Genomic DNA, 26,606 nt, shown 5'->3' on the forward strand with positions numbered 1-26,606 from the left:
CAAGTTGGCTTTGTATAGGCCCTTGTCTGGAAAGATGGGTGTCCATCACCTTCCAGGGTAGCTAAGAGAATCCACTGAAGCAGCCATTTGGCCCCCTGCAACCCCCAAGTCACCATAGGACTGTCAAGTGCAGGAGGAGTGCCAAACTGGGGAGGAAGCCAGGAGAAAATGGACAAGCTGGTTACTGCCCATGTGTCCTGAGGTCGGAGCCCGAGATGTGTTTGCCCCAGGCTGTGTTGGGGGACTGAGGGTGGTGCCTGTTAAGTAGTTATCAGGGCAGGTGTGCAAAGGTGAATGGGTGCCAGGTGGACATGCAGGACCCTTGGGCACTCTGCCTACAGTGGATCCAGACCTGCTGGCCAAGCTGGTCCTTGGCTAGGGAGGCATCGGGGAACTTCTTGGCTAGGGTTAAATTCACCTTACAGTTCTTACCACAGTGGATCCTTGGCAGAGAAAACTCCCAGAATTCATTGCTCAACAAGGCTTCCCTAAGCTCACCTGCTCCCAGCCCAGCTCTATGGTGGGAGCTAGGGACCCAGATGGAGACAAGGCTCCTGCCAGCTTGGAGCTCAGTCTGGCAGGGAGACAGGTGTGGGAACAGGGGGCCCAGTGTGATTGGCACTGTGGGAGAGGGGACTCTGGGGGTGGGGGCAACACCAAGCAGGGTAGACCCTTTGACCACAAAGGCGTTAAGAGTTGGTGCCCTCTAGGACACAGGACCAGATGTTCCCAGGGAGAGGACCACATCTGGATGGCCTCTAGTGGTCTGGAGTGGCTGAGCATGGGGGGGCAGTTAGAGAAAAGGAGTGGCTGGAGCTGAGGTCAGTGAGACACAGCCAGCTTTCTTTCTTTTTTTTAGTTGAGATGGGGTCTCACGATGTTGCCCAGGCCACACCTACAGCATGTGAGCCTGGTGGGGATATTGCAAGTGACAGAACTGTCCTCCAGCTAACTTAGAAAGTATTAAAAGGATGTGGGGCAGCTCTAAGGTCTTAGTTGCAGTTCCTATTCTCATTGGGTCATGACCACGAGAAGCAAGATGCTACAGCCATTTGTGTTTTTGCATCTTTTGAGTCTGACTCCAAATCCAGGGAGCCGGAATGGCCAGGCTGGGGCCTGCTCCCTGTGCCTGAGGGAGAAAGGCACTCAGGTTCACCAGTCCACCATGAGGGCAGTAATTTCCCAGATGAAATCTGGGTGCTCATACCCAAATAGAAGAGAAACTGGGTAGCCATTCCCTTTGGCCATATGGGACATATATCCCCTCCCCTAGGCATGGCCACTTGGATTGGTTCACCGATGGACACTGGCCAAAAATGAGTCCAAGAAGAGTCATTTATAGAGTTTTTGTTTTGTTTTGTTGGTTATTTGCTCAAACTATTGGGAAAGAACTGGGCTTCTCTTTCCTCTGGGGATGGATAGCAGGTTATGAACCTAGAGCTGTACAGTTCATCCATGGCACCACATGGGGAGAACGTGCCTGAGAATGATGCACACACAGAAGCAAAGTGGAGAGAAGCAAATACATGCTTGATGCTGTTGCTAGAACACCTGGAACCAACTGTGACCAAAGCTAGAATCTACCCCAGGACTTGTCAGTTAACATGAACAATCCTCCTTGAGCTAAAACCTATTTGTTTTGGGGCTCTGACACTTGCAACCCCAATGTCGCAGCTGATGTGATGAAGGGTGTTTTTTGGAAAATCACCTTAAGTGCAGTACACAAATTGGACTAGAAACAGAGAACCCAGCTAAGAGAGTGATGGACAGCCCGGTTCAGAGTGGCCCCTGGAAGCCTGGACCTAAGGGTAGACAGCAGGGTCCTCTCTAGGGGTCACCTCTGTTCCCTTGGGGGAGCATTCCCATGGAGGCCAGAGCTGGGGGTTCAGCACTAGGTCCTCCTTCCTAGTAGACATGTGATGTATGCCTGCTGGGGACACAGTGGGAGCGAGCCACATGGGGGTGATCGCCTGCTCCCTGCTCCAGCCCCTGCCCACTGCGTGCGTGCAGTGCCTGTCGGGATGTGGCTGGGGCCTGGACGTGTGTGTGCTATCCAGGCTGAGCTGTGTGCACGTCGGGATTCTGGACTTCAGCTGCTTGGCTGATGTGTGCACCAGGGCTGCTAAAGTGTGCCCGGCCAGACGGCCTGTCGCTAAAAGCTGTGTGGCCTGGCGTGCATTCCCTGTACAGGTGCCCTCGGGTGTGAGCCCGGCGCCTTTCAGTGCCCGGTCTCCCTGCGGCAGGTGCGCGCCCCATGCTCCCCCTCCTTCCCTCGTGGGGCAGCCTCCTCAGCGGCTTGTGGCTGGGGGTGGGGGGGCCCTCTGCTGGCAGCCGCGCGCGCGCACGCCGGACTCGCCCCGCGCCGTGTACGCGCCCGTGCGCGCGCCCCGCGCCTCCAGCCCAGCGCTCGGAGCCGCTCTCGCTGCCGCTGACTGCTCCCCGGGGCCGCTGCCGCCACCTCCCCCAGGCCCGGGGCTCTGTCCGCTGGGCTCGTGCCGCTTGCCCGAGCCAGGAGGACGAGCTCGAGGAGGATGCCTGGGCCCGTGAGTACCTCGGCAGCTGCGGGCCGGGCGGGCACGGAGCGCGGGTGGAAGATGGTCCCAGGACTGAACCCTTTGCTGAGGGCGGCTCTGTGCCCTGGCCCCGGGTCGCCGACCCGGACCCCCGCCCGGGCCGCGGGCAGCCCCTCCCCCAGCCCACACCGGAGGGAGGGAGAGCGAGGGAGCCAGAGCCGGGCGCGAGCCGCCACCAGTTCGCTTGGAAACGGTTGCCACAGCAACGGGGTTGCGCTCCCCGGCAACGAGACTGCGAGGCGGCGACGCCCCCTCCCCCTCCCTCCCCCCACAAGAGGCCACAGCTCGGGGGCGCAGGGGGAGAGGGGTGTGCGGTCGGGGGAGCGTCGCCTCTCTGGCCCGTCTGGGTGTGCCTACCTCCACAGCACGTCGAAGGTGGGGGCGGGGGCGAGCGGCCCGTGGGCACGATCTGGCTCCCACGTGGCTGCAGCCGTCGCAGCAGGGCTCCTGGGGTGGCTGCAAACGTGGGGGCGGCCCAGCCCCTGGGCCCACCGCGGGAGGAGGAGGCTTGGAGATTTGGTCTGTGGTCTCTGCCGGCAATCCCACCGCTAGCACCACCCAGGGCCTCCTCCCGCCCACCCTAAACATGGCATGACCCAAGCTGGGTTCCCCAGAGGCGATGTTCCTTACCAGGGAGAGGCAGGAAGCTCGCATCCCTCCTCGTGGCCAGGCATGGGCCGGCGGTGAGTCTCTGCTCGGCGTTCCTAGCCACCATTCTCCAGGGAGGGGTGGAAGCAGAGTGGGCAGGAGCAGAGGAAAGGACATTGCTGACCCAGGGAAGCTGAAGCCCAGGCCAAATGAGAGCGACCCAGCCCATCGTCTGGATCACAAGTGCCCCTTTCTTGTCTGAGCACAATGTCCCAGCTGTGCTGGGTGACATGCAGGTTGGCCGGCAGGGAAGCCAGCACCACATGGAGGTGCTCGGTCCTTCAGGGGAGCTCCCCTGGGAGGAGAACGGCCTCTGACTCAGAGGAAATGACCTCTGGCTCCCCTCCCAGCCTCCCCTCAGCAGGCAGCGTGCTGGAGAGAGAAATGGCCCTCTTGCCAGCTCTCCCAGCCCTGACTCAGCAGATGCCAGCCCCTCTCGCAGGCTTCAGACCAGCATCCCAGAAACCACAACCACCCTTGGATTTCCTTTCTCATCCAAGGAGGTCTCTTGGGCACCAGAGGTGACCAGTACTTGGGGCATTTGAGGCCTTGGCATGAAATGCTCTTAGATAGGTGGTGCCCTGGAAATCAGGCCTGAGTCCCCCACAGGCAGGGGTGCCTCTGGAGTTATTCGCAAGCTCCTTTTGTTCTGTTCCTGCTCCGTGTGAGACCTGTATTGAGCACTCTGCATCCATTATCTCCTAACTTTTGCAACAGTTGTGCAAGGTAAGTTTATTATCCCCATTGTAGAGATAAAGGCTCTTAGGTTTAGGGAAGTAAAGTGACTTACCCAAGGTCACACAGCCAGTAAGTGGTAGAGCTGTTTCCAGCGCAGATTTCTCTGCTGGCAAAGCCCCTCTCTGCCTGCTTGCTATATGACATCTCTTGTAACCCAGGCAGGAAAGAACCACAGAGCCTTCTAGAGGAGCATTCTTAACCTTCCTTCACATCCGTCCAGTGAGGAAATTCCCTATGTCTTTCAGGCCTTGGTACACTTTTCCTTCCTGCAAAGTCAGCCAGATTCTTTCTTGTTCCCCAGATGCTTTATAGGACTGGGCCGGCTTCCTCCCTCCTCTCCTCTCTCCCTCCCTCCATTTTCTCTCTCTGGGTGAGATCAAGCGGTGAGGGCTGTCTCAGATCCTGGGAAGCCCCCAACCCCCCCTAGTCCTCGGTTCATGGGCTCTGTGGCCTGATCAGCTTGCAGTCCTGGCCTCAGGAGAGAGAATTTAGCAAAAATGGGCCCATGCAGTGCTGGACCCTGTAGGTGTTCAATCTAGCTCAGGGACTGAAACCCAAATGCTTCCAGGGGCCAGGGGACAACAGAATGACTGAGGTGGGCCAGAGAGATGCTTAGCTCCAATCTCTTGTCACCATGTGAAATATGGACTTGCTATGACCAGATTGTCATTTTCAAGATCAGCCAGAAATCCAGACCTTAAATCTGGATTTTAAACGTTGGCAACTAATCAGAATATTTGTAAAAAATGGATTGTGAGCCAACAAAGCATGTCCATGAACTGTGTCCAGTTTGAGGGTCATGAATCTGAGACCTCTGGTCCATGGTAAAGTGACAGCAGGTTTACAAGGTAGCACCATGGGCTGGTTTCCACATTTGAGCCTCTTGAGGGTGCCAGGTACTGGTGTTTGATTGGTCACTTGCAGATGTGACCCTCATTCACATCCCTCGTCAGTTCTGCTCTCCTCTCGGCACTGCCAGGCAGGTCTTGTCATCCCTGTCCTACAAGGGAAGAAACTTTGAGTCAGGTGTGGGAATGGCCAGGATGGGCTCATATGGCTCTGTTAGGGCAGAAGGTGAATCTGAACTGGGGCTGTCCCCCACAAGAGGGTATCATCAGCTCCCCTTGTGTGGCCAACTCTCTTGCAGGGCCAGAGAGTTATTCCCATGCCGGATGTGGGGATGGAGGCAGAGAGCTGCAGGCTGAGGCTTCAGTGGGGAGCATGGTCTCTGAACATCCTGGCCCACGGTCCCCCTCAAGCGGGCCGGAGTGAGTAAGGCCTGTCTACCCACAAGCCCACAGGGGGCCCAGTCTCTGTTGTCTTGTTTGCAGTTTCCCCAGCCCTAGGTTGCTGGCTTGGTGTCAGGGCTGGGTCACAGATGCTGCCTGAAAGCAAGGGTACCACTCAGTACCCTGGGCCAGGTGGAGATGAGGTTCTGACCAGCTCTACACCTGTCTGTCTGCTCTCTGACATCTGTCTTGGTGTGGGCGGGGTATAGAAATATCGCCAGTGCCTCCCTGAAATGCCCTCCCTTCCTGCCAGGACATTAGGCTTTCCAGTTGCCTGGGCTTCACAACCACCTGGCTACGTGGACCTGAGCTTGCCCTGCCCCTTGCTGAGCCTACATCCTCGTCTGTAGAATGGGATGGCAACAGCCATGTCCTGCGGGTGTCGCTGAGATAACAAAGATAGAGGCTAGTGGCAGGCCTGGTACATGCAAAGTATGCAGGACAGGTTGACAGTCACCCTCCTTCTCCTCCACCCCACCCCTGCTCAGCGCACACCACACCACACTCTCCTCCCTCCCTCCTGTTCTGAGTCTCTGTCCCTTCACTTGAGGACAGCCTCACGTCCAGGGCTTCGCTGCTGGACCCAGGGGCTGTGCTGGTTGGGATTTCCTCTCCCCGTCCCAGCGCCCTGGTGCGTGCCTCTGTGCAGTCTTCCTTCTTTGCACCTAGACCTAGGGGGGGTTAGCTTGCTTATAAGCCACCCTGCCAGGACAGAGGGTTGGGCGGTGACTTCTCTCTCAGTGACACTGTGGTGAATGGCTGGCATTCCTCAGGAATGAATTGGACACAGACCCAGCTCTTGAGGTACTCCCTATCCTACAGCTAAAAGACCAAGCAGGTAACTGGATACCTCCAGTCACTCCAACAAGTGGTTCCTGAGGTACTGTGTGCCAGCTGATAAGAGAGATGCAGCCTCTGGTGCTAGACACAGGCCACCCCAGAACATTCTGGTATCTTTAGGTTTCTCATCCCCCCTGGGGGTGAGGTGGCTCAGGGCTAGCCTGTCCAGGGAAGTGCCAGGTGAGGCCAAGAGGCCTTGGCAGGAAGGAGCTCATCCTGGACACCCTGCTTGAGCTCAGTGGTCCCCATGGTGTGCTCCCTGGGCCAGCACCAGCAGCATCTGCTAGGAACTTGACAAATGCAAACTCTTGGGCTCCCACCCCACACCTACTGAATCTAATGCTAGGAGTGGAGCCCAGCACTCTGTGTTCTAACAAGGGCAAATTTGGGGGCCCTAGTCTAAACTGTGTTACAGGGCTGGACTGAGGCAGTGGCATGGCACTGGAAGGCTCAGGCAGGAGGCCTGGGGGAAGTGGCTGATGTGGAGAGTGGCTGAGCTGGGCACGGGCACAGTACAGTGGCAAGCATGGTGATGGTGGCCTGGCCAAGACAGTGGTAGGAGGACCAAAGGAAGTGGACAGATGAGACATCCCAGAGGGCAGGAACAGCAGAATTTGGTGGATGGGGTGAATGGTAGGCCCTTGACTGAGATATAGGACCCAGTACCAGATCTTAGGGGTCTAAGCTTGAGGTGCTGGGGTTCTTTGTGCAGAGGGCCGATGTGGTAGGTATCCACAGCAATGCAGCCAAGCCCTAGAATAAGAGATCTGTGTGCCCTTGGGTGTCCTTTAATCTCTTTGAGCCAAGTGTTCTCATCTGTCAAATGAAAAGAATGCCAACCTGCTTCCTAAGATGACTGTGAGAAGTTGGTAGTGTCCAGCCTCCAGGCAGGGAGCACTTGGGAACACACATCTCTGCATCCCCACTCAGAAGCCACTGTCATCAGAGCTAGTGTTTCTTGGGCATCTCTAAGCCTTTGGCATGGATCAGCTCAATCCTTGCCGCTGAGGAAACTGAGGCAACACAGAGGTTAAGGAACTCATCCAGGGACTTGCTTTTGTCCCTCTGTTGTGTTCCCAGTTAGTTTGTGGCCTAAGAAAACCATACAGAGCAATACGCTTCAAAAACACTACAAATAAATCAAGATGGAATCCTAAAAAATGCTCAAATAACCTGCAAGAAAATAAGAGAAATGGAGGAAACAGAAAATGGGTAATAAAATGGCAGATTTAAGTCCATCTGAAGGGCAAGCTGTAGCACATAAGCAGAGCGGCCAAGAGGCAGGGGTTTGCTGTTGACTCTGGAGAGGGGTGGGCAAGGCCAGTGGCTCAGGCTGGTGGCTGCGGCCAGGGCCTGAGTCTGAAGGCTCCGGCAAGGGCAGGAGCTTGCATGGAGCAGGAAGGCGGCTCAGCTCTTTCGAGCTGCTTTGAGAAGTTTGGCCTGGTCAGGTGGAGCATTTTGAAAAGTCTGAGTGAATCTCTAAATGTTCACATATTGAGCACTTACGGTGTTTTCGATGCGGCTGTATCGAGCAACCAGGAGGGAGGATTCAGACACGATTGCAGCCCTGGGCCTGCTGTAGCGCCACAGAGGACAGTGTTTCCCATCAACCTCCACCCACTCCAGCTGAGCACTGGAGCCAGATTGGAAGGGGGCGGTCAGAGGTCCAGCTCAGCTGTGAGACCTTAAGCAAGAGACTTCCTCTCTCTGGCCCAAAGTTGCCTGGTCTGTAGAACGCAGCAGTGATTCCTGCCTCCTGGCTTAGGGGTGACAGTGGCAACCAGTGGATCTTGGGTGTGGCCGGCCCTGGTCTGGCCTAGTGCCCAGCCTGAGCTGGATACCCTCAGGGTATACAGATCCCTGTCCTTTGTCTCACCTGGAGCTGCCATTCCATCTCCTCTTCATCCCATAGCCCTGTCCCACCCTTGAACTGTTTCACCAAGGCCTGGTGGTCAGGCACGCACATTTCAGCTACTGGCCGGCCGTTCTACCCAGTGCCCCTGACAGCCGCCAAGTCCTTATGTACTGAATGCTCACGAGCACCAGGCTTTTCAGTTACATCTCATTTGTCACATAGGGGGAAAGTGTTTTGACACAGAGTTTGGATTCAGACTCAGGCTAAACCCTAGCTCCTGCACTGATTAGCTGTATGACTTGGGATAAGTCATTTCCTCTGAGCCTGTCTCATTTATCAAATGGGCACAACCATCAGTGACAAGATGGTGTTGATGATGGGATTCTCCACAGAAAGGGACTACAACAAGGCAGATATTTCTAACTCAGGTAAACCCCATCACCTTTGGCCCCAGAAGTGCTATTTCTGACCCAGAGCTTTTCCCACTCTGCAGACCAGGGGGACCTCTAGTTAGTGCCCGTTTCCTCAGAGCATTCCTGATGGCTCAGGAAAAGGAGAATAACAGATTTAATTAACTCTCAGTGACTGGCAGCATCGTGTTTTTATCTGGGCTGCGTCGCCATGGCAGCCTCATGGCAGGGTTGTGGAGGGGGCGGGCAGAGCTATTGTTCCTGCCATTGTCTGTTCTGGAACGGCAGGCCCAGGAGAAAGGGACTGGCACAGGCACCAAGTGGCACATGGCTGAAGGCAGCTGTAGAGTCAGACAGGAGCCATCTGGGGAGAAGTGTGGGGTGGCCCATGGCCTGGCTTCCCCCCAACTTGGGGCAGAGGCTCACTGTGGCCCCCAAAGCAGTGTGTGTGCCTTGGGTATACCTTGGGTAGGAGAATCCATGTGGCTCCTGGAACAGGCCCACAAAGTAGCCCAGGCAGCTGCACGCCACCACCCCACTCAGGCTAGGGTTTTGTGGCCAGGCCTGGGTTCAAATTATGGCTCTGCCACCTGCCATCTACATAGCCAATTGCTCCCTCCTCGTTCCTCATCTGGAAAATAGGAATCATTACAGTTATCCCAAAGGGTTGTGTGTTAAAGCCCCTGGGTATAAGGCATGCAGGAAGGGCTCATTTCTGTTCTGTGGGGGTGGTGAGCAGTTGCCTGCTGCCCTTCACTCCTGAGCCAGGGCACCCTCCTACATACCTCTTAGGGTGCCAGCTTCCCCTCTCAGCCCAGCTGTGGAGAGGAGGAGGAACTAGAGCTGCCCATCTGGAGTGAGTGCAGGACCAGGCTTCCGAGTCTCATCTAGATTTCCTCCCCGCTGCAGAGAGGGAAAGGAAGCCGGGCCTGGAGCTAGAGCGGCAGAGCCAAGCGGGTAGGAGGCAGGGAAGCGGAGTTGCAGCAGGTCCACGCCCGGCGCGCCAAGCTCAGACAAAGTCAGGGCCCGTGGCCCGCGTGGCACGTAGCAGCAGTCGGAGCCACCGACCCGACCCCCTGGGAGAGCGAAGGAAAGCGCGGTGCGGCGCCGGCCTGGATGTTCTATGCTCTGGGCAGTAGGGACTGCCAAGCGTGTGCACAGGGCGCCGGGTGGGCTGCTTGCGGGCCTCTGGGAGGTGCACCACCCTTTTCCCCCACCAAGCAACCGCTCCGAGACTCCTCTTCAGTGCCCTGGTGCCTACAAGCCTTTGAAATCTTTTGGGACCTGGGGTACCTGCCCGGGGGTTGCGGGTGGCGAATCTGTCGTGCGGACTCAGAGCCCGAGCCCGGCCTTCACGCGCCCCCTGCTGGTCTGCCTTGGATCCCTGCGGTACCAGGGCTCAGCAGCGGCCGCCAGGTCTCAGATCCGGGAAAACCCTATCGGGGAAACCTCGCGGCGTGACGTCACCCTCCTCGGTGACGTCACCACGCCCCCCGGGGAGTGCGGGGGTTCCCACAGAGGAGGCTTCCCCGGGCCTGCGCAGGGCTCTGGCGCCGGCCGGGAAGTCGTCCTGGGCCGCGGCGCGCCTTCACTGCGCACTGTCTGCCCCACAGGTCCCGCGCGGCCCCGGGTGAGGCACGCCCGCGCGCCCGCCGGCGCCATGGGAAGGAGCGGGCGCCGCTGCTGTCCCCCGCCGGCGCGCGCACGACGTGAACCCAGCCACGGGCAGCCCCCGGCCGCAGGTCCCCGAGTGACGCTGGCGGCACCTGGGAGCGTGGCGCGGGCCCGGGGCCACGCAGAGGAGCCCAGTGTCCAGTGAAGCAGCCGAGGACCCGCCGCCGCGCCGCCGCCATGGTGATGTCCCAGGGCACCTACACGTTCCTCACGTGCTTCGCCGGCTTCTGGCTCATCTGGGGTCTCATCGTTCTGCTCTGCTGCTTCTGCAGCTTCCTGCGCCGCCGCCTCAAACGGCGTCAGGAGGAACGCCTGCGCGAGCAGAACCTGCGCGCCCTGGAGCTGGAGCCCCTCGACCTGGAGGGCAGCCTGGCCGGGAGCCCCCCTGGCCTGGCGCCGCCGCCGCCGCCGCACCGCAGCCGCCTGGAGGCTCCGGCGCACGCGCATCCGCACGTGCACGTGCACCCGCTGCTGCACCACGGGCCCGCGCAGCCGCACGCGCACGCGCACGCGCACCACCACGCGCTCCCGCACCCGCCGCCGCAGCCACCTCACCTCTCCGTGCCGCCGCGGCCCTGGAGCTACCCGCGCCAAAGTGAGTACGGGCCTGGCTAGAGGCGGGCGGGCTGCCGGGGCGGTGGGGCCTCGGCAGGGGCGGGCTCGCTGCGCGCCTCCCGCAAGCCGAGGAGGAGGCCAGGGCCTTCGCGGGAGGCGGGGGCCAGTGGCCTCACCTCTCGGGCCGCTTCCCGTTCCACAGCGGACTCGGACATGTCCAAGCCACCGTGTTACGAGGAGGCGGTGCTGATGGCCGAGCCGCCGCCGCCCTACAGCGAGGTGCTCACGGACACGCGCGGCCTGTACCGCAAGATCGTCACGCCGTTTCTGAGCCGCCGTGACAGCGCGGAGAAACAGGAACAGCCGCCGCCCAGCTACAAACCGCTCTTCCTGGACCGGGGCTACACCTCGGCGCTGCACCTGCCCAGCGCCCCGCGGCCCGCGCCGCCCTGCCCCGCCCTGTGTCTGCAGGCCGAGCGCGGCCGCCGGGTCTTCCCCAGCTGGACTGACTCAGAGCTCAGCAGCCGCGAGCCCCTGGAGCACGGAGCTTGGCGCCTGCCGGTCTCTATCCCCTTGTTCGGGAGGACTACAGCCGTATAGAATGGGGCGCCCGGCGTCTGGTCCCCACCGGCGCACTCCTGGCCTGACTGCGGGGCTTTTTAAATGCTTCCCTTGGACTGCGGGGAGGGGCGGGGGGGAGGGAGGGATTTCTTATCCCGTTTGTTACATTTTGAGGATAATAAAGGTGTGTGATCTGGTTTGGTACAAGCGGAGGGGGCACCCACTGCTTGCGCCCAGGGTTCTGGTGACCAGACACGCTGGGGCCTTGGCGGGAAGGAACCCGAGTGCGTTTCCACTACAAGCTAGCCTGAAGGGACAGTCGCCTTCCGGGACCGGAGCCGGTTGTCCAGGGAGCCCGGACCACCGCCTGACCTGCCTGTGCGATCGCGGCTAGGGGGCCCCCTGGTGGCAGAGGTGCCACTTCCTCTGCTGCCATGGAGGTGGGAGGACTTGGGAATGGGGCCGGGGCGTGGCCCACACCAGATCAGTCCCTGGAGGCCCAGAGCAGCCGGCCCAAAGGGATCTGGACTTCTTTATTAACAGACATGAGCACGACCCGTTACAGAAGTTTGTGCTTTCCAAAAAAAACAGTTACTGAATGTGAAAAAGGAACCCAAGCAAAGAGGAAGGAGTTGGGGAGGAGCCCCATCCACAGACCCGACCTGAATCTCCCCTAGGGCCTCCAGCCTGGGACCTGCCCGGCAGGAGAGGGCGGGGGTAGCCGAGGGGCCCCAGCTGGGCCTGCTACTTCCTTTGGGCCAGGCAGGGAGTGGGTCCCAGGGAGCCAGAGCCCATGAGCCATTTATTGCCATGTTTTAAAATTCGTGCAAAATATCTGAAGCCCTGGACACAGAATACAAAGTGATATTTTTCCAAGGAACATAAAACTAGGAAAAGAGGTGGGGGGACATTTTCCCACCAGAGCTCCCCCCACACCAGGCCCCAAGCAGGGTGAGGCCTCTGCCCCGGCCAGCTGAGCAGAAAGGACTAAGAGCTACAGTCTGGACCCGGCAGGAAGGGTGGAATTTGCAACAGCGGCTCAACTACCAACGGGAGGAAAACCAGTCAACTGTACAAGTCTCCTATCAACTTTAAAAAAAAAAAAAGAGAGAGAAACAGCTGTAAAAGTCAGGCCCTGTGGGTAGGGAAGCGGCCAAGTCCTGGGCCATGGCCGGAATCCGGAGTAGGTGCCAGGCGGAGCTGCTGCGAATGCAGGCGTGGCGGGCCGTCTGGCCAGAGGCGGCACGGGTGGGCGGCCTTGGCGAGGGCACCTAGGGCTGGCACCACTGCTAATCGCCACCCTCGAAGCCCTCCTCCTCTTCCGGTACTGGGTCTGCATCCCAGCAGGTGATGTCGATTTCTGTGGTGTTGGGAGAAGAGAGGACTTAAGGAGATGGCCCAGTACATCCACGATTTTGTCCCCAACCTCTGGGAGCTGTGCCAGTAGTGTGTGTATATGGGGCTGCCTGCCCACACTCAAACCCAGACCACCAGCGGAATTCCCACCCCCCACCCACCCCAGTGCTACCTGGAGGCTTGTTGTAGAACACAGGAGGCGGAGCCTTTGCACACAGCTCTTCCGATTGGGCAAACTCCTCCTCCTGTGACTGACTGAAGTACCCCTCACTGGCCTGCAGGGGAAAGCACCAGGTCACTGGGCCCCACCCAGCAGGACTAGGGCTGACCTATCAGGCCTGAGTCCGTTTCCTCAGCAACCAATGATTCCATCAGTGGTTGCCAGGGAAACACAGAAGCCTGCCTTGGGAACAAAAGCAGAGGTGGTCCAGGGAGGGGGAGTGGAATGAGCATCCCCCCAAATAATGTGGGTCACAGAGATGGGTACTGCTGCAGGCTTGAGGAATGCTGAGCCAGCCCCCTGCTTACCCCTGACTACCAGCCCTCCCCCAGGCTGCCCCTGCCCCACCTGGGTCCCCTCCTTCTGGGTGGTCTCGCCATTGGTCAGCAGGTGGGGTTCCGGCTCTGGCTCCTGCTCCAGCTCCCCGAAAGCTGAGGGCAGAGCTTGGGCCTGGGGGGCAGCCAGGGGCTCCCCTTCTGCTTCCTCCTCTGGGTCACAGAAGGTAGCTGGCGGCTCAGGCAGCTCATCAAAATTGAGAAGGTTGGTACAACCTCCACCTACTGGCAGTAGGGGCTCCTGAGCCACCTCATCCAGCAGGGGCACCTCTGCCAGGGTGACCTCAGTACCCGAGGATGGCATGGGGGCCAGGGGCTCAGCCTGGAGTGCAGAGGCCCCTTCCCCGTCACCAGGCCATAGGTTGATGAGGCTGGCAGCGGTGGGGGGGACATTGTTGGCAATAGTGGTGTCAGCAGTGGCAGCAGCAGATTCAATGGTGTCAGCTGCATTGGCATCAGCCACCGAGGTGTCGGCCACAGTGGTGTCGGCTGCGGCAGGCTCCACGGGGGTGGCCGTAACAGCCTGCTCTGGAGACTCCTCCAAGAATGTCAAGTCTTCCTCAGGCCTGCCTTGCCCCCGGGGGGGTGCCTGTGCCTGAGGGGGCTCTTCCATGGGGCCAGCCCAGGCCTGAGGGGCTGCTGCTCTGGTCTCTTCACTGTCCAGCCTGGGGCAAGGCTCCTGGGTCTCTGTCACAGCACAGATGGAGGAGACAGATGCCAATCAGCTCCCTTGGGGAAGGATGGAGACCCTGGGCGGCCACCTACAATACCCTGTCCACCCACTGAGGAGAGAGGGAGTTAGGGACTTCTACGCAGGGTTCCTCTCAGCACCAGCTTGCACCCCAGTATCTCTTTACCTAGTGTCTTTAAACCACTCAGCAGCCCCGGGAGGCAGGCACTGAGGTTTAGAGAGTGCAGGTCTGACTGCAAACCGGGGCTGCTCCCTGCCACAGACACTTCCAGGGCAGTACAGGCGTGGTAATAGGTGGCCCAGATCCCTGGGGAGCTGTTACCATGGCAACTTGGGGTTCCCAGCCCAGGGGATGACGGCAGGCCTGGTACAGGTTTGGTCCCTCTCTCACCTTGGGCTGGCAGGGGCGGCGGCGGCAGTGGCGGAGGCTGTGAGGACGTGACCTCATCCAGGGCCCGTTCAACCTGCTCAGTGACAGGAGTGGAGGCTGTGCTCGAGTCGGATGGGCTCCGGGTGGGGATGGGGGTAGGCGCCATCCTCCGGTGGCTGTCCAGGTGGCTGCCTGCGGGAAAACCCCCAGGTTGGTCAGTGAGGGTGGGAGAGCCAGGTAGGACCAGGGCTGTCCACCTGGGACCTGGCCAGCACCTCCTCTCTGGAGTCTGGGTGGGGGCTGGGAGCTCCCCAGGCCCCCCAGGGGCCAGACTACAGCTCCAGATCCTATAAGCCAGGCCCCTGGGGGCCAGTGCCCCATAGGGCCAGGGGCAAGAGGCAGGCAGTACCTGCTCTGGGGGACAAACACCAGAGATCAGCGGTCGGGCTAGGGGAGTGAGGGCGGGGGGCTGCTGGGAAGCGGGGCCCTCCTTACCCCCCGCCGAGGCCTGGGGCTGCTACCTACATGGGAGGGAGGAAGAGAGGTTTGGGGTGCGGTGACAGGTGATATAGGGAAAGGGAGTCCGTGGAGGGGAGGAGGAGGAAGAGGAGGAGGAGGAAGGCCCACTGTCCGATGCCTTTATGAAAGGGCAGTACGGACGACCTGCCGAGAGAGACAGACAGAGAGAGAGACAGAGGACAAGAGAGGGTCAGTCTCCCCCACCCCTGCCCGAGGCCTCACCCGCCCCCAAGGCCGGCCCTGGATGTCCAAGCCACCTCCAGCCAGGGTGCACACTCAGCCAAGCCCAGCAGCAAACACACAGCAAGGAGCCTGCTACACACAGCCAGCCTCTAAGCAGAGCACAACCAGACAGCCTGCACACTCAGGGCCAAGCATGCTAGACCGGCAGAAGGGGTGCGACAGTGCCAGAGTGCTGGTGCGGAGCACATGGAGGGGCCAAACACGGAGCCCAGGTGCAGGATCCAGGCTGCTCAAACTCAGCCAGGGCGAGAACCCACCCCACATGCACCCCCAACCCTTCAGGCCAGACCTAGTTCAACCCAGCAGGGCTGCTCCCTGCGGCTGGTGGTGGGCCTCAGCCCGTGCCCGAGCTGCCCAGTTGGCTCTGGCACTGCCCACTGCTCAGCCAAGGCCCAACATCAGCACTGCCCCCGGCCCTTCTCAGGGTCCTGCCACCTGGGAAGCGGTGGGTGGAAGCACGTTGGATGAAGGGTCTCGCCTTCTCCAAGGAGTCCTTGGGCAAGGCCTCCCTTCCAAGAGAGAGTCCAGGAGTCCCAGAGAAGCTCAGGGCCAGGACCTGAGGAGTAGGAGTCAGGTGGGGGTGAGGCCTGGGACTACCTGGCCGGTGGTTGAAGGGCAAGGGCACATCACAGCTGCCCGTGGAGGCCGATGCCACTCGTTCCTGCTGCTTGAAGAACTCCCGGGGGTTGTCAGGCCGCTGGGCAATAATGGCTGCTGCCTCCTGAGGGCACAAGGGTTGGCGCTGGGCTGGGCTGGGCCCAGCTGAGGCAGCCCCTGCCCGCCTCACCCGTCCTGTGCCCCCACCTCTCACCTCTACCTCTGATTCCGACTTCTTCATCTGAGTTTCTTCTTCCTCATCCCGCTGGTCACCCTGGAAACCAAAGGGACAGTGTCCTGGGCACCCACCCCCGCAGGGACTCTTGGCCTTCTTACAGCCTGCATGTTTCTTCCACGACCTTGCAGAAGAAAGGGTCTCAGAGGCAGTACCCTTGCTCCCCCACCACCCAGACACATAGCCCCTCTCCCCACCCTCAGGCGCTTGGCTCCCTCCTCTCCAGGCTGGCCAGGCCCTGGACAGCCGGCTCACGCACCTGCTTGCTCCCCCTACATCTAAGCAGGCGCCCAGGGCCACCCAGGAGTACACCTTGCTTTGCAGCTAACTTCTCTTGGACCTCCTAGTCCTACAGCAGGGTCACCACACTCCTGTCAGTGCCTCCTGGACTCCGGGATTATGGCCCAGGCTCCTCACTGGTCCCGGCCTCCCTGCTCTCCCCACTGAGCTCCCCTCTATAGGCCCTGAAAGGACCTTCCCCAAATCCAGATCAGACCATGGTTTTCCCGAGCTTAAAGCCACAGCAAGCACTGGCTGAGTATGACCCACAGATGGCTTTTGTTTTGCTGCTATGGTTATTTTTAAACTATGTTAATTAGTTGCCACTACTTTAAAATCAGGAACTCTCATACTGAAATTGGGATCCCAGTTTCTCTTAAAATGCCACAGGCTCTGGCAACACTACCCGCATGCCCCAACAGCAGCTGTGGGCCAGGGTGGCGCTGCAGCTGCCTGACACCATGTGTCCTGTCCAGCTCACCGCAGCCCCCACCATGCCCCACTGGGCTTCACCTGGCGGCTTACACGCGGCTGTGAGATGGCAGCCCGGGTGCAGGTAGGCAGGCCCCTGGCCAGGCGTGTGTGCCCCTCCCCCACCTGACCTAGCCCTCACCTCTCCACACGCCCCGGCCGCCCCCACTCGCCCGCTCTGAGGTAGACGTCAAGTCCTCAGCTCCAGCTCTGTGCAGTCACGGCTCCTGGAACAGGCGTGCCCTTGCCCACCTCTGCCTTGGCGTGGCAGACCGCCTCGTTCTCCGCTCAACCGACTCCCACCCCACGTCCTGCCCTCTGGTTCCAGCCTCAGCCTGGGCACTGTCTCCTGGGTGTTCCTGGCATTCAGCACAGATTCTATCACATCACAATTTCCTGTTTCTGGGGTCATCTCCCCACACAGGATGAGGACCTGGGTCTGTGTGAGCAGCCAGCACCCAAGGTTGGTACATGTTTGTTCAACTAACTCACTGCACCAAAGACCCCTTACTCGGCATCCCCTGCTGCTCACGTGGCAGATGAGGCAGGTGGGACTGCTGAGCAAGAAGCCACAGGTGAGGTGGTGACGGAACAGGGCTTCTTTGTTTCTGAGCATGTAACCTGGAACTTAAACTTATCGTCAGAGTGCACCAGAAGGGCCCTTCATATAATAGTGCCTCTTCAAGAGGGCTGTCACTTCAACAGTAACTTTGTGTCTTCCAGGATGAAGTGTCAACTCCCCCTCTGACCTTGCCCTCCCTTCCCTACCAAATGCCCTCCTCAGCCCGCTGGGCTCCAGTTTGGCCGGGCTCCTTGCCTTCCCATAAACACACGTGCATCTGACCAGCCTTTGGTGCTCTGCCCCTGCCTAGTGTAACCTCACTAGGCTCCTCTGCCTTGTTCAAGAAAAGGACCAGGCTGGACCCAGTGGCTCACACTTGTAATCCCAGCACTCCAAGAGACCAAGGCAGGAGGATCATCCGCAGGAGTTCAAGACCATCTCAAAAAAAACAAAAAAACAAAAAAACAAAAAAAGGACCAGAGGCAGCTTACCACAAAGGCTTTACTATCATCCATTCGAACAACACTGAAACAAGGGCTATGGGTAAGAGAGATCAATACACTAACTATAAGGGTCAAGAGCACTGCTGTGCCTAAGCATTTTCAGATACATGGGAGCTCCCTGGCAGCCCAGGCAAAAAGATAAGCCAGACAAGGAACACAATTCTTATTAACAGGGGAGAGAAAGCAGAACAGCTCCTTAAACCACAAGAAAGCATTTTATGGTGCTAAATCTCAAAGTCTCTCACATGGGAACTTCCTTAGAGGACCTGAAGTTACAAGGCCACCACACTGACCTGGAATGTCCATTGTCACTGTCACATAAGAGAAACTGGGATCCCACATTGACGGGCCAGTTGGGACTATAACATAATGGTATGAGCCCCTCAAACTTTGCCTGAAATGTTGATAATTGGTGGAAATGAGCAATTAGCTCAGTGGTTCACTATACTATTCTAACTGTATGTGTATATGTCTCTGTGTGTGTGTGTGTGTGTGTGTGTGTGTGTTGTGTTTGAAATTTTAGCATAAGCTTTTTCAAAAAACCTTAAAATGGGTCAGGCATGGTGGCAAACACCTGTAATCCTAGAACTCTGGCAGGCTAAGGTGGGAGGATAGCTTAAGGTCAGGAGTTAGAGACCAGCCTGAGCAAGAGCGAGACCCCGTCTCTACTAAAAATAGAAAGAAATTATATGGACAACTAAAAAATATATAGAAAAAATTAGCCGGGCATGGTGGCGCATGCCTGTAGTCCCAGCTACTCAGGAGGCTGAGGCAGGAGGATTGCTTGAGCCCAGGAGTTTTAGGTTGCTGTGAGCTAGGCTGATGCCACGGCACTCTAGCCCGGGTGACAGAGTGAGACGCTGTCTAAAAAAAAGAAAAACCTTGAAATGGATAAACAAAATGTTGTACATACACACAATGGAATACTGTTCAGCCTTTAAAAAGAAGGAAATTCTGACACATGCTACAACATGGACAGACCTTGAGAAAACATGCTAAGTGAAATAAGCCAGTCACTAAGGGTGACCCTATATGAGGTACCCAGAGTAATCAAATTCAGAGACAGAAAGTAGAATGGTGGCTGCCAGGGGTTAGGGGGTAGGGGACTGGGGAGTTATCGTTCGGTGGGGACAGAGTTTTGCAAGAGGGAAAAGTTCTGGAGGTGGCGGTGGCTGTACAACACTGTGAATGTGCTTAATGCCACCGAACCGCACACTTCAAAATGGTCGAAATGGCATCTTTTATGTTATGCATGTTTTACAATTAAAAACGGAGAAATGAATCAACTAATTAAAAAAAAAAATCTTGCCCATCTTGCTCTCCACCATTATTTCTAACGCCTGGCACGTGCAGGGGGCCAGTGTTTGCTGAGTGGAGGACCACGGCTGCCGCGTACCAACTGCGCATCATCTCCACCCATCCTCGGGCTGATGTGATTGGAGGGACCTACAACGGCCGCTTAATGCTGGTGCCTACAAGACTGTCTTGCCTCCCCCTTCTCAGCCTCCTGTGAGTATGACCATGAAGCTTGTCTGAGTCCCGATGGCCCAAGACCTGCCCTTCGCAGTCCCCATCCAGGTGAGTCTGACCCTACCTCCCCTCCTGAACTGAACCACATTTAGTCCTCAACTATTAGCTATTTCTGAAATACTAAATTCAGTTCAAAGCATGAATATCTGACTGCACTGTGATTGTCAGGGACCAATCCACAGGACCCCCGAGTCATTCCCAGAGCTTGGAGATTCGGACAGCACCCCTGGAACCAGCCTGGGCGCGTCCATGCGGCTCCGCAGCACTCGCATGGCAGGACCAGGCCTCGAGCCTATGTGTAGGAACTGTGTCTAATCCACCCTGGGCCCCCCAGGCCCCACTGAGGAGGGGACGGGGAGACTGGTCAGTGAGGGTCTGGGTCAAGGTGGATTTGCTCTTTCAATCTAGAGTATGAGCTTCTCCAGGGTAGCTTTCTCCACAGCCAGAGGCCAGAGCCCGACATGGTGGGGTGCCAGCCTGGATGTTCCGTGGCCCCCCGTGCCCATGCAGGTCCTCAGAACACCGGTGCTGTCCCCAGGCCACTCCCCACGAGACCCAGGAACAAAGGGACCATCCTCACTTCCTGGACCAGGAGACAGGAGCCCTGGCAAAGAACTTACAAAGATAGACTGTTCCTTCAACCTCCTCTTGGCCTCTTCAGCTTCTAAAGTCTGCTGTTTCCTCCTGGAACAATAAATATAAGCAGCCAGCACCCCTGCAGGGCGGCCTGGGGACCCCGAGCGGTCGCGTGGGCGGGCTCACCTGTGCTCCTCGATCTGCTGTTCCCGCTCCCGGTAGCGCCGCTCCCGCTCCTCCTGCTCCTGCCGTTCCTGCTCCATCCGCTCCTGCTCAAACCTCAGCCTCTCGTCCAGGGCCTTCTTCCGCTCCTCCTCCTTCCTCAGCTCTTCCTCCTTCTGCAGGCCACAGAGCACGGCAGGCCCTGAGCCTGGGGGCCTGGCCTGCCCCTCCGGCCCTCCCTAGCCCAGGGCTGGGGAGCCAGTTGTTTGAGGGGTCTGGGGAGAGCCGTGGGCACAAGGCCAAGAAGGCTTGCTCTTTCATGCTGTCCCAAGTGAGGGACTCAGGCCTTCTCCATGCGGCCCGGGAAGGGCAGCTCAGCCTGAAGGCCAGGTGCAGGCTCCCATACCTTGGCCTGCTCCCAGAACTGCTCACGGTTAATCCGCTTCATCTCTACAGCTGCGTCCGTCTTCTGGTAGGTGGTGCCCTGCAGAGTCAAATGAGTGGGCATGAGCACAGAGAGCAGGCTGAATGCCCTGGGAGCCCCCACATGCAAAGGGTAGGCACTAGGAGGGTCCCGGCAGGCCAGACGGGCGTCAGGACATGCGGGCAGGGCCGGGCAGCCCCAGGCACACACTGACCACGGGCTCAGCATTCTCATCCTCTCGCAGCCGCAGCCGGTGCAGCACAGGGCTGGAGAGCCGCGCCAGCCCATTGGAGAGCCGCTGCCCAATGGCGCCTGCGTCGATGTCTTCCACGCTGCTGGCATTCACGATCACATCGACACCCTTCCACAAGAAGGCAGCAGCGTTCAGGCGGCATCCCAGCTCCTTACCATTACTGTCCTTCACACACACACCAGGCCCTGGGTGGCTGTCCCCAACCCTACGAGCCCTGGCCCCATACACACCTGGAAGAACTCAGCCACCTTGGCCACATGGCTGGCACAAGCGCACTTACGGGCATCAGGCACGTCTTCACCCACCTGCAAAGTACCCAGCAAAGAGGGGCTTAGGAAAGGGCCCTGCATGATGAGGTGCCAGGCCCCCCGACTTCCTTCCCTGGGGCCAGCAGGGTTCTCTCTCTCCACTGGTGTCAAAGGGCAGTGGCGGGTGGAGGGTGACAGCTCTGGGCCTTCAGCTCCCTTCCCCAGCCCGAAGCTACATACCCAGTTGATGAGCACGTATTTTGGTAGCGCAGCCTGGGAGTCCTTGACGCTGCAGAAGCCGTACATGACCTTCTGGTTCTCAAAGTGGCCCGAAAGCTCCTGCAAGCCCCCTTCTGGGGGAGTCAGGAGAGGGTCAGGACTCTCCATCTCCTACACCCTTACCCCCAAAAGTTCCTGGAACCCAAAGACTCCTCGTGGGCTCTGCAGGCCACCGAGGGGTCTTCTGGCCTCTGAGATCTGGAGGTTGCAGAGCTCTGTGCTGGTATGGAGTGGGGGTCAGGGCAGACAGTGTCTAGCTTTGCCTCAGAACCCTCCAGGGCCTGATCTGGGGCAGGACTGGGGAAGTGCTTGTTCTTCACACATCCTCATGACTCCTCTTCGCACATCATCACATCTCACCATGTGCCAGTGCCCAGCGGGGTAAAATAAAGCCTCCCACCTCTGAAGAAGGTGGTGTCAATCCAGGGCGGCCCTGCCAGGCCCTTTCCCTCTCAGCCATGTGACTCTGGGCGAGTTGCTTTCCCTCTCTGAAGCTCAGTATTCTCAGAAGTCAAATGTTAGATGAGGCTCCCTCCCTCCCCACTTGGGACCACAGGGATGACGCGAGGAAGGAGGAAGGAGACCCACCAGACCAGCGTGGGTCTGCTGGATGCAGGTGGGAAGGTGGCTGGGGGCCCAGTCAGGCGGGTGGGGAAGAAAACAACCAGAGGAGGGGCAGAGAGGAAGGCGAGGGAAAGGCTGGAATTCTTACCTCCTGAGGCTGCAAGCTTGAGGTCATCTGAGCCATCCTCATATGTGTACAGAGCCCTGGGAAGGGGGGGTGGGGGTGTCTCATCAAACTGTCAGGGCCCAGGCCACCAATTTTGGGTGGGGATGGCCCTGGGGAGGAGGAGGGAGACAGAGGGGAGAGAACAGAAAGGGCAGAGCTCCTGCTATTGCCGTGACAACAGAGCCAGGCACCATTTCATGTAAGCGCCAGCAGGGTGCATACTGGTAGCCCTGTGGGGGCCTGGGGCAGGTGGGGAGCAGGCAATGAGAGGAGAAATTGCTGCCTGGTCTAGCTCAGTGCGTCCTGGCCCTGGCCCTGGCAGCCTACAACCCAGTGGAGCGGGTGTGCAACAGAGATTCCAAGGCGACGGTTCCTTGGTTACCGTTCCCTGGCTACCACGATCCTCATCCCCTATTGGCCGGTGCCAGGAACCTACCTGGCACGTGCCTTGGTACCCATTGCCCCTCCCCCTCCACGGGGAGGAAAGGGGAGGAGACAGAACCTGGTGCACCCACAACTCTGGGCATCCCCCAGTAACCATGGCAACCTGGCAATTGGCACACGACTGGCCCACCCCAGCTGCATTCTCCTGGAACACAAAGGACCCTGGAGACCCGCCCTCAGCCTCAATCTCCGCCTCTCTGAAATGGGGATGAGGTCACTGCAGTCACTCTGCCCAGACTCTAGCCCCAGGGCAGCTGTGCTCTCCTGGCCTTCCAGCCCCTAGGCTGCCTCCACCCAGCAGAGGTCTCCTGGGACTGCCCCTTTCCTTCTGCCTTAGCTTGGCCAGAAAGCTGACCTAGCAGCCTTCCTCCCTCCTCTTCCTTGGCTTTGTCAGGCCCGCAGTGAGGGGAGTGCAGAGACACCTCCCACCCAGACCTAGGCAGGGCTGAGGACCCAGCTGGGAGGCAGGAAGGGCCCTGCCACCTGGGAAGGGCCTTATCCCTGAGGTTCAGAAGGGCTCAGACCCTTCTCCAAACTATTCCCCAGTGCCAAGGCAGGAGGCTGTGAGGAGCGGGGGCAGCAGGGAAGGGCAATGGAGAAGAGAAGCAGGGAGAGGAGGCCGAGAGGAAGACAAGAGAAAGGAGAGAAGAGAAGGGAGGAAGAGGAAATGAAGGAGAGGGTGAGGGACGGGAGGAGGAGGAAGTCTGGCCCCAGCCCCAGGAGGTTACTGCCAGGGCCAAATGGCCCCCAGTCACACCCTGTCCCAATCCCCCACCCCACCTCCAGAAAAGGACACAGGTGGGCTGTGGGGCTGGGAGCTCCTGATCCAACTGTTGCCCCTGCCCCAGCCCGGCCCTGACAGCTGCCTCCCAGCACAGCTGTCCCACCACCTGTCTGGCTGCCCGAACCCAGCCCTAGGAACAAAGGGCCCTCAGAGAAGCAGGGTCTGCCCCTCTCCTTTCACAGATGGGAAACTGAGGCAGAGCCCAGGGATCCTGGGTCCCAGGAACTGCTCTAGACATTACCCCAATTTGGGACGACTTGTCTTTGCCTTGCCCAGGCTCTACAAGCCCCTTCCATCCTCAGTCCCTGCCGGCCCATCTCTTGCCACCTCTTCCTGCTCTGGCCACATCCCTTCCCCAACAGAAACCACACCTCAGTTCAAACCCTTCTGCAGCCCACCTCCCTCAGCTCCACCCCGGCCTGCCTTTCCATCAGAACTCTGCATCCATGTGACACACTTGGGTCATCCTGGACGGCTCCCCATCCCAAGCCTGGTGCTAGAGAGGTCCCACCTGGGACCCTTTGCCTGTGGTTCTTTCACACGGAAGACCGGATCTGCTTCTCTGCCCCACGCCTGCCCCCAACTGAATCCTTCCATCCTTCAGGGCCCAGTGCCAGCTCCCCAGGCAGTCTCCCCCAAGCTGCACCTCCCCAGGGCACCCACCACACCCAGCAGGACCGTGAGGCCAGTACTTCTCAAACACACCAGAGGCACCCTGGGCCTGGCGGTGAATCTACTGGGCATCCGCTGGGCATCCGGGGGGTACGGAGGAATCTACACATCCCTCCAGCTCCATCCCCTGGGGACAGATACCGCCCCAGACTGGAAGCTTTGTGAAGGCAAGAACTCTGCTTCAGTCAATGAACACACACTGTTCTCTGGGTCCCAGGGCCCAGCACAGAGCAGCGCCAGTAGGTGTCTGTGATACTGACACAAACTCTTAGAAACCATCTAGGCCAGAGAAATTGGACCTAGGGTGAGGTGGGAGCTGGCCTGTGGCAGTTCCAGGGAGATCCTGGGGTCAGCTGGGGGTGGGGGCTGAAGGCAGGCAGACCTCTCAGGACAATCCCACCTGGAGGATGTTAGAGCTGGGAAGGCCGTTGGTGTGCTAGAAATGGTTGAGCCCAATCTCCTCTTCTTCTTTCCAAGAGGACCAGAGAAGACCAGAGACTTGTTTGTGGTCACACAGCGAATAATATCACAACGAGGGCAACAGTGCCCTTTCTCACTGCACAACCTGACTTCCTGGGCCCCCTGCTCCCAGTGCCAGGGCAGTGGTTCATTTCAGAGACCCTGGCATCTAGGAGTGAGCTCCCCCCAATCACTCTCTCCCTTATTAAAGGCGAGGAAAGGGAGGGCAGCCAGCAATTGTACCCAAGACACCCCTCCCTCTGGGCAGACCCTAAGTGCAAGGTCTACCCTTGAGTCTCAAGACCTGACCACACCCCTGGCTCTATGCTGGGCACTGGGGGCACGCAGGCTCCTTCTGCAGGATGTGGTCCTCACGGCCTTCTTCCAAAATGCGATCTGGGCCTTTGGGAGTGAGCAACTGTGCATATGCAGGGTGCGTGCATGCGTCTGCGTGTGTCCCACACACAACCCAGATGGGGGGTGACGCATGCCAGTGATGAATAACTTGCTTTGGCCACATGGATGATGCTGGGTGGTGGGAGCCCAGGCCTCTGCTGAGCAGGATGTGGGGCAGCAGTGCTGTGTGGCCCTGGCACTAGGCTGCCAGAGCTCTGCTTTTGGGGGGTTAGGAGAAAATGGGGTGGTGGTAGACAACACCCCCCAAAGTAGAGGTTGAGGGAGGTGTTCTGGGGTGGGTTATGCCTCTTCCCAGGCAGGGCCTTATCCCAAGGCCAGCTCTTCCATCGGGCCAAGCCGGCCACTTGCCCAGAACTCCTCCCATGATCTCAGCACCCCAGGGAGAGGGCTGGGACAACGGGCGGGCGGCCTGCCTGCTTAGCCTGTGCTGGCCTCTCCTGTGACTGACCTGCAGGACAGGAGAGCTCGTCTCCCGCGTCCATCCCTCCAGGCTGGCTGCCCGCCAGTGCTGCAGTACCATGGCATGGATGCCTGGCCATCTTGTCCCCTTCTCCAGCCCCCAGGTCAGTGTCCCTACCTGACTGCCCTCCCAGTGTGAGGGTGAGGCCAGTGCAAGTGGGGTCCCTCAGACCTGCCCTTACTCTGTGCCTCGGTTTCCTCCAGGAGAAGAGCCTATTTCCTGTCTGCTGGGGGAAGAGAGGCCTTGGAACAGAATGGGCACCTCCTCCATAAGAAAAGTATTTTGGGGGGATGATGATTCCAGGATGGGGCACTGTGGAACCCCTTGGTTTTCTTTTCCTGCCACACCAGGGGCTCCAGCCCCAGAGCAAGTGGTCCATATCCTACCCCGCTCAGGGGGAGACGACAGCTGGGGGGCGCGGAGAGGGGCAGTCCAGCTCCGCCCCCATCAGGGACCCAGTAACCCTTGCTAGGAACCTGAGGGATCTACTCATTCCACTCATCCCTCTTTGGGGGCTCCCTCCTCTTGTTCTCCATAAGGCTTTCTCCCAGGGACTTTGGCTGGCCCCCTAGACAAGCAGCTCGGTCCCCTCGGTATCCCCCAGCCCAGCTGCCCAGTCCCTGCCATCCCCTTCAGGTCGGGGAGAGGAGGGCTCATCCCTGCCTCCTCAGCAACCCGGGAGATGGTATGGGAGTCACTTTGCAGTCGCCATGTGGCAGTGAACAGCCTTCCATCATACTCCAGTCCAGGTTGGGGGGGAAGGAGGCCAACTCCGAGAGGTCCCCGGTGGGCGGGGCGCCCCGGCCCCCAGCCCGCTCCGCTCCTCCCCCGCCCTAGCTTTCCTTTGTGCTGCGGCCCGGCCCAGCCAAGCCAGGCAGGCTGCGTTGGCTTCGCTAGCTCGGTCCCCGCCCCGTCCCCGCCCGGTCCCCGCCGGGTCCTCACACGCTGGAAGGTGGAGAAGGTGCCCTTGGCCGCCCCGTGCACACCTGTCCCCTGGGCCCGGGGGAGGAGGGAGGCGGTGGGAGTGGGGGATGGGCTCCCGCAGGGCCACGCGGCCCCGGGCCACACATCTGGACCCCGCGTCTATCTGGCCTGCGTCCGGCCGCCCGCTCCCACCGCGCGCCTGGGGCACCCCGGGGCGCCAGGGGCCCGGCAGTGCCCCGCCCGGCCGGCCCGGCCCCTCCCCCGGCGCGCACAAAGGCTGCCCCTCCCGGGCCCTCCCGGGCCGCTGCACCATTTCGGGGTCTCCTCCCCCCTCTCCGCGGAGGGGCCGGATGGAAACAAAGGCGCGGCGGCGGCGGCGGCGGCGGCGGGGACAAAGGGGCCGGGGGCGAGGGCGGGGGGCTCACCAGTCGGCCGCGCTCTCCTCCCGAATCACCTCTTCGTACGCCGCCAGCAGCTCCAGGCGGTGGCCGCTGAAGCTGACGCCGGCCATGCTTCGGGCCGGACCGAGGCTGAACGGACAGACGCACGGACGGACGGACGGACCGAGAGGGAGGGAGGGAAAGAGGGAGCCGCCGCCACCGCCTCTGAGCCTCTGCAGCGCTGCGAGCCGCGCGAGCCAGGGCCGGGGGAGGGGAGCCGGCCGGCGGGGGGCGGGGGGCGCTGGCTCCGCCCGGCTCGCTCCCTCCCCGCTCGGTCCTA

At 59.6% G+C, this 26,606-nt stretch overlaps 2 protein-coding genes across 6 annotated transcripts; one reads left to right on the plus strand and one right to left on the minus strand.

Moving 5' to 3' along the window:
• The first annotated feature begins 2,397 nt into the window (after positions 1-2,397).
• On the plus strand, positions 2,398-11,350 carry PRR7 (proline rich 7, synaptic). 3 transcript variants are annotated; one of them, XM_069473935.1, is made up of 4 exons: positions 2,398-2,543; positions 9,146-9,225; positions 9,967-10,622; positions 10,785-11,350. In XM_069473935.1, exons 3-4 carry the CDS (start codon positions 10,205-10,207, stop codon positions 11,180-11,182), a joined length of 816 nt encoding a protein of 271 aa, XP_069330036.1. In that variant the 5' UTR covers positions 2,398-2,543; positions 9,146-9,225; positions 9,967-10,204; the 3' UTR covers positions 11,183-11,350. The 3 variants fall into 3 exon arrangements, with proteins under 3 accessions (XP_069330036.1, XP_069330038.1, XP_069330037.1); XM_069473937.1 differs by lacking the exon at positions 9,146-9,225; XM_069473936.1 differs by lacking the exons at positions 2,398-2,543; positions 9,146-9,225 and adding an exon at positions 3,811-3,947.
• A 309-nt stretch (positions 11,351-11,659) lies between these two features.
• DBN1 (drebrin 1) lies at positions 11,660-26,507 on the minus strand. Of its 3 annotated transcripts, none has more exons than XM_069473939.1 (15): positions 26,312-26,507; positions 21,709-21,764; positions 20,958-21,067; positions 20,700-20,774; positions 20,431-20,577; positions 20,199-20,276; positions 19,817-19,968; positions 19,675-19,738; positions 15,689-15,748; positions 15,475-15,598; positions 14,641-14,778; positions 14,137-14,307; positions 13,068-13,741; positions 12,672-12,774; positions 11,660-12,503 (listed from the first exon to the last, which is right to left on the minus strand). In XM_069473939.1, the coding sequence occupies exons 1-15, from the start codon at positions 26,395-26,397 to the stop codon at positions 12,433-12,435; spliced, it is 2,109 nt and encodes a 702-aa protein (XP_069330040.1). In that variant the 5' UTR covers positions 26,398-26,507; the 3' UTR covers positions 11,660-12,432. The 3 variants fall into 3 exon arrangements, with proteins under 3 accessions (XP_069330040.1, XP_069330039.1, XP_069330041.1); XM_069473938.1 differs by having other exon boundaries at positions 20,958-21,070; XM_069473940.1 differs by lacking the exon at positions 14,641-14,778 and having other exon boundaries at positions 20,958-21,070.
• Between the last annotated feature and the right edge of the window lie 99 nt (positions 26,508-26,606).

The sequence above is a fragment of the Eulemur rufifrons genome, chromosome 7 (genome assembly GCF_041146395.1).
Source record: "Eulemur rufifrons isolate Redbay chromosome 7, OSU_ERuf_1, whole genome shotgun sequence".
NCBI classification, from domain to species: Eukaryota; Metazoa; Chordata; class Mammalia; order Primates; family Lemuridae; genus Eulemur; species Eulemur rufifrons.

Bases quoted from the DNA above. Each gene is read 5' to 3' on its own strand.
- PRR7 (XM_069473935.1), top strand. From the start codon at position 10,205: ATGGTGATGTCCCAGGGCACCTACACGTTCCTCACGTGCTTCGCCGGC. The intron at 10,623-10,784 runs GTGAGTACGGGC...CCCGTTCCACAG, and splicing joins CTGGAGCTACCCGCGCCAAA to CGGACTCGGACATGTCCAAG.
- DBN1 (XM_069473938.1), bottom strand. From the start codon at position 26,397: ATGGCCGGCGTCAGCTTCAGCGGCCACCGCCTGGAGCTGCTGGCGGCG. The intron at 19,739-19,816 runs GTGAGCCCGCCC...TTATTGTTCCAG, and splicing joins CAGCAGATCGAGGAGCACAG to GAGGAAACAGCAGACTTTAG. The intron at 12,775-13,067 runs GTGGGGCAGGGG...TTTCCCCTGCAG, and splicing joins CCCAGAAGGAGGGGACCCAG to GCCAGTGAGGGGTACTTCAG.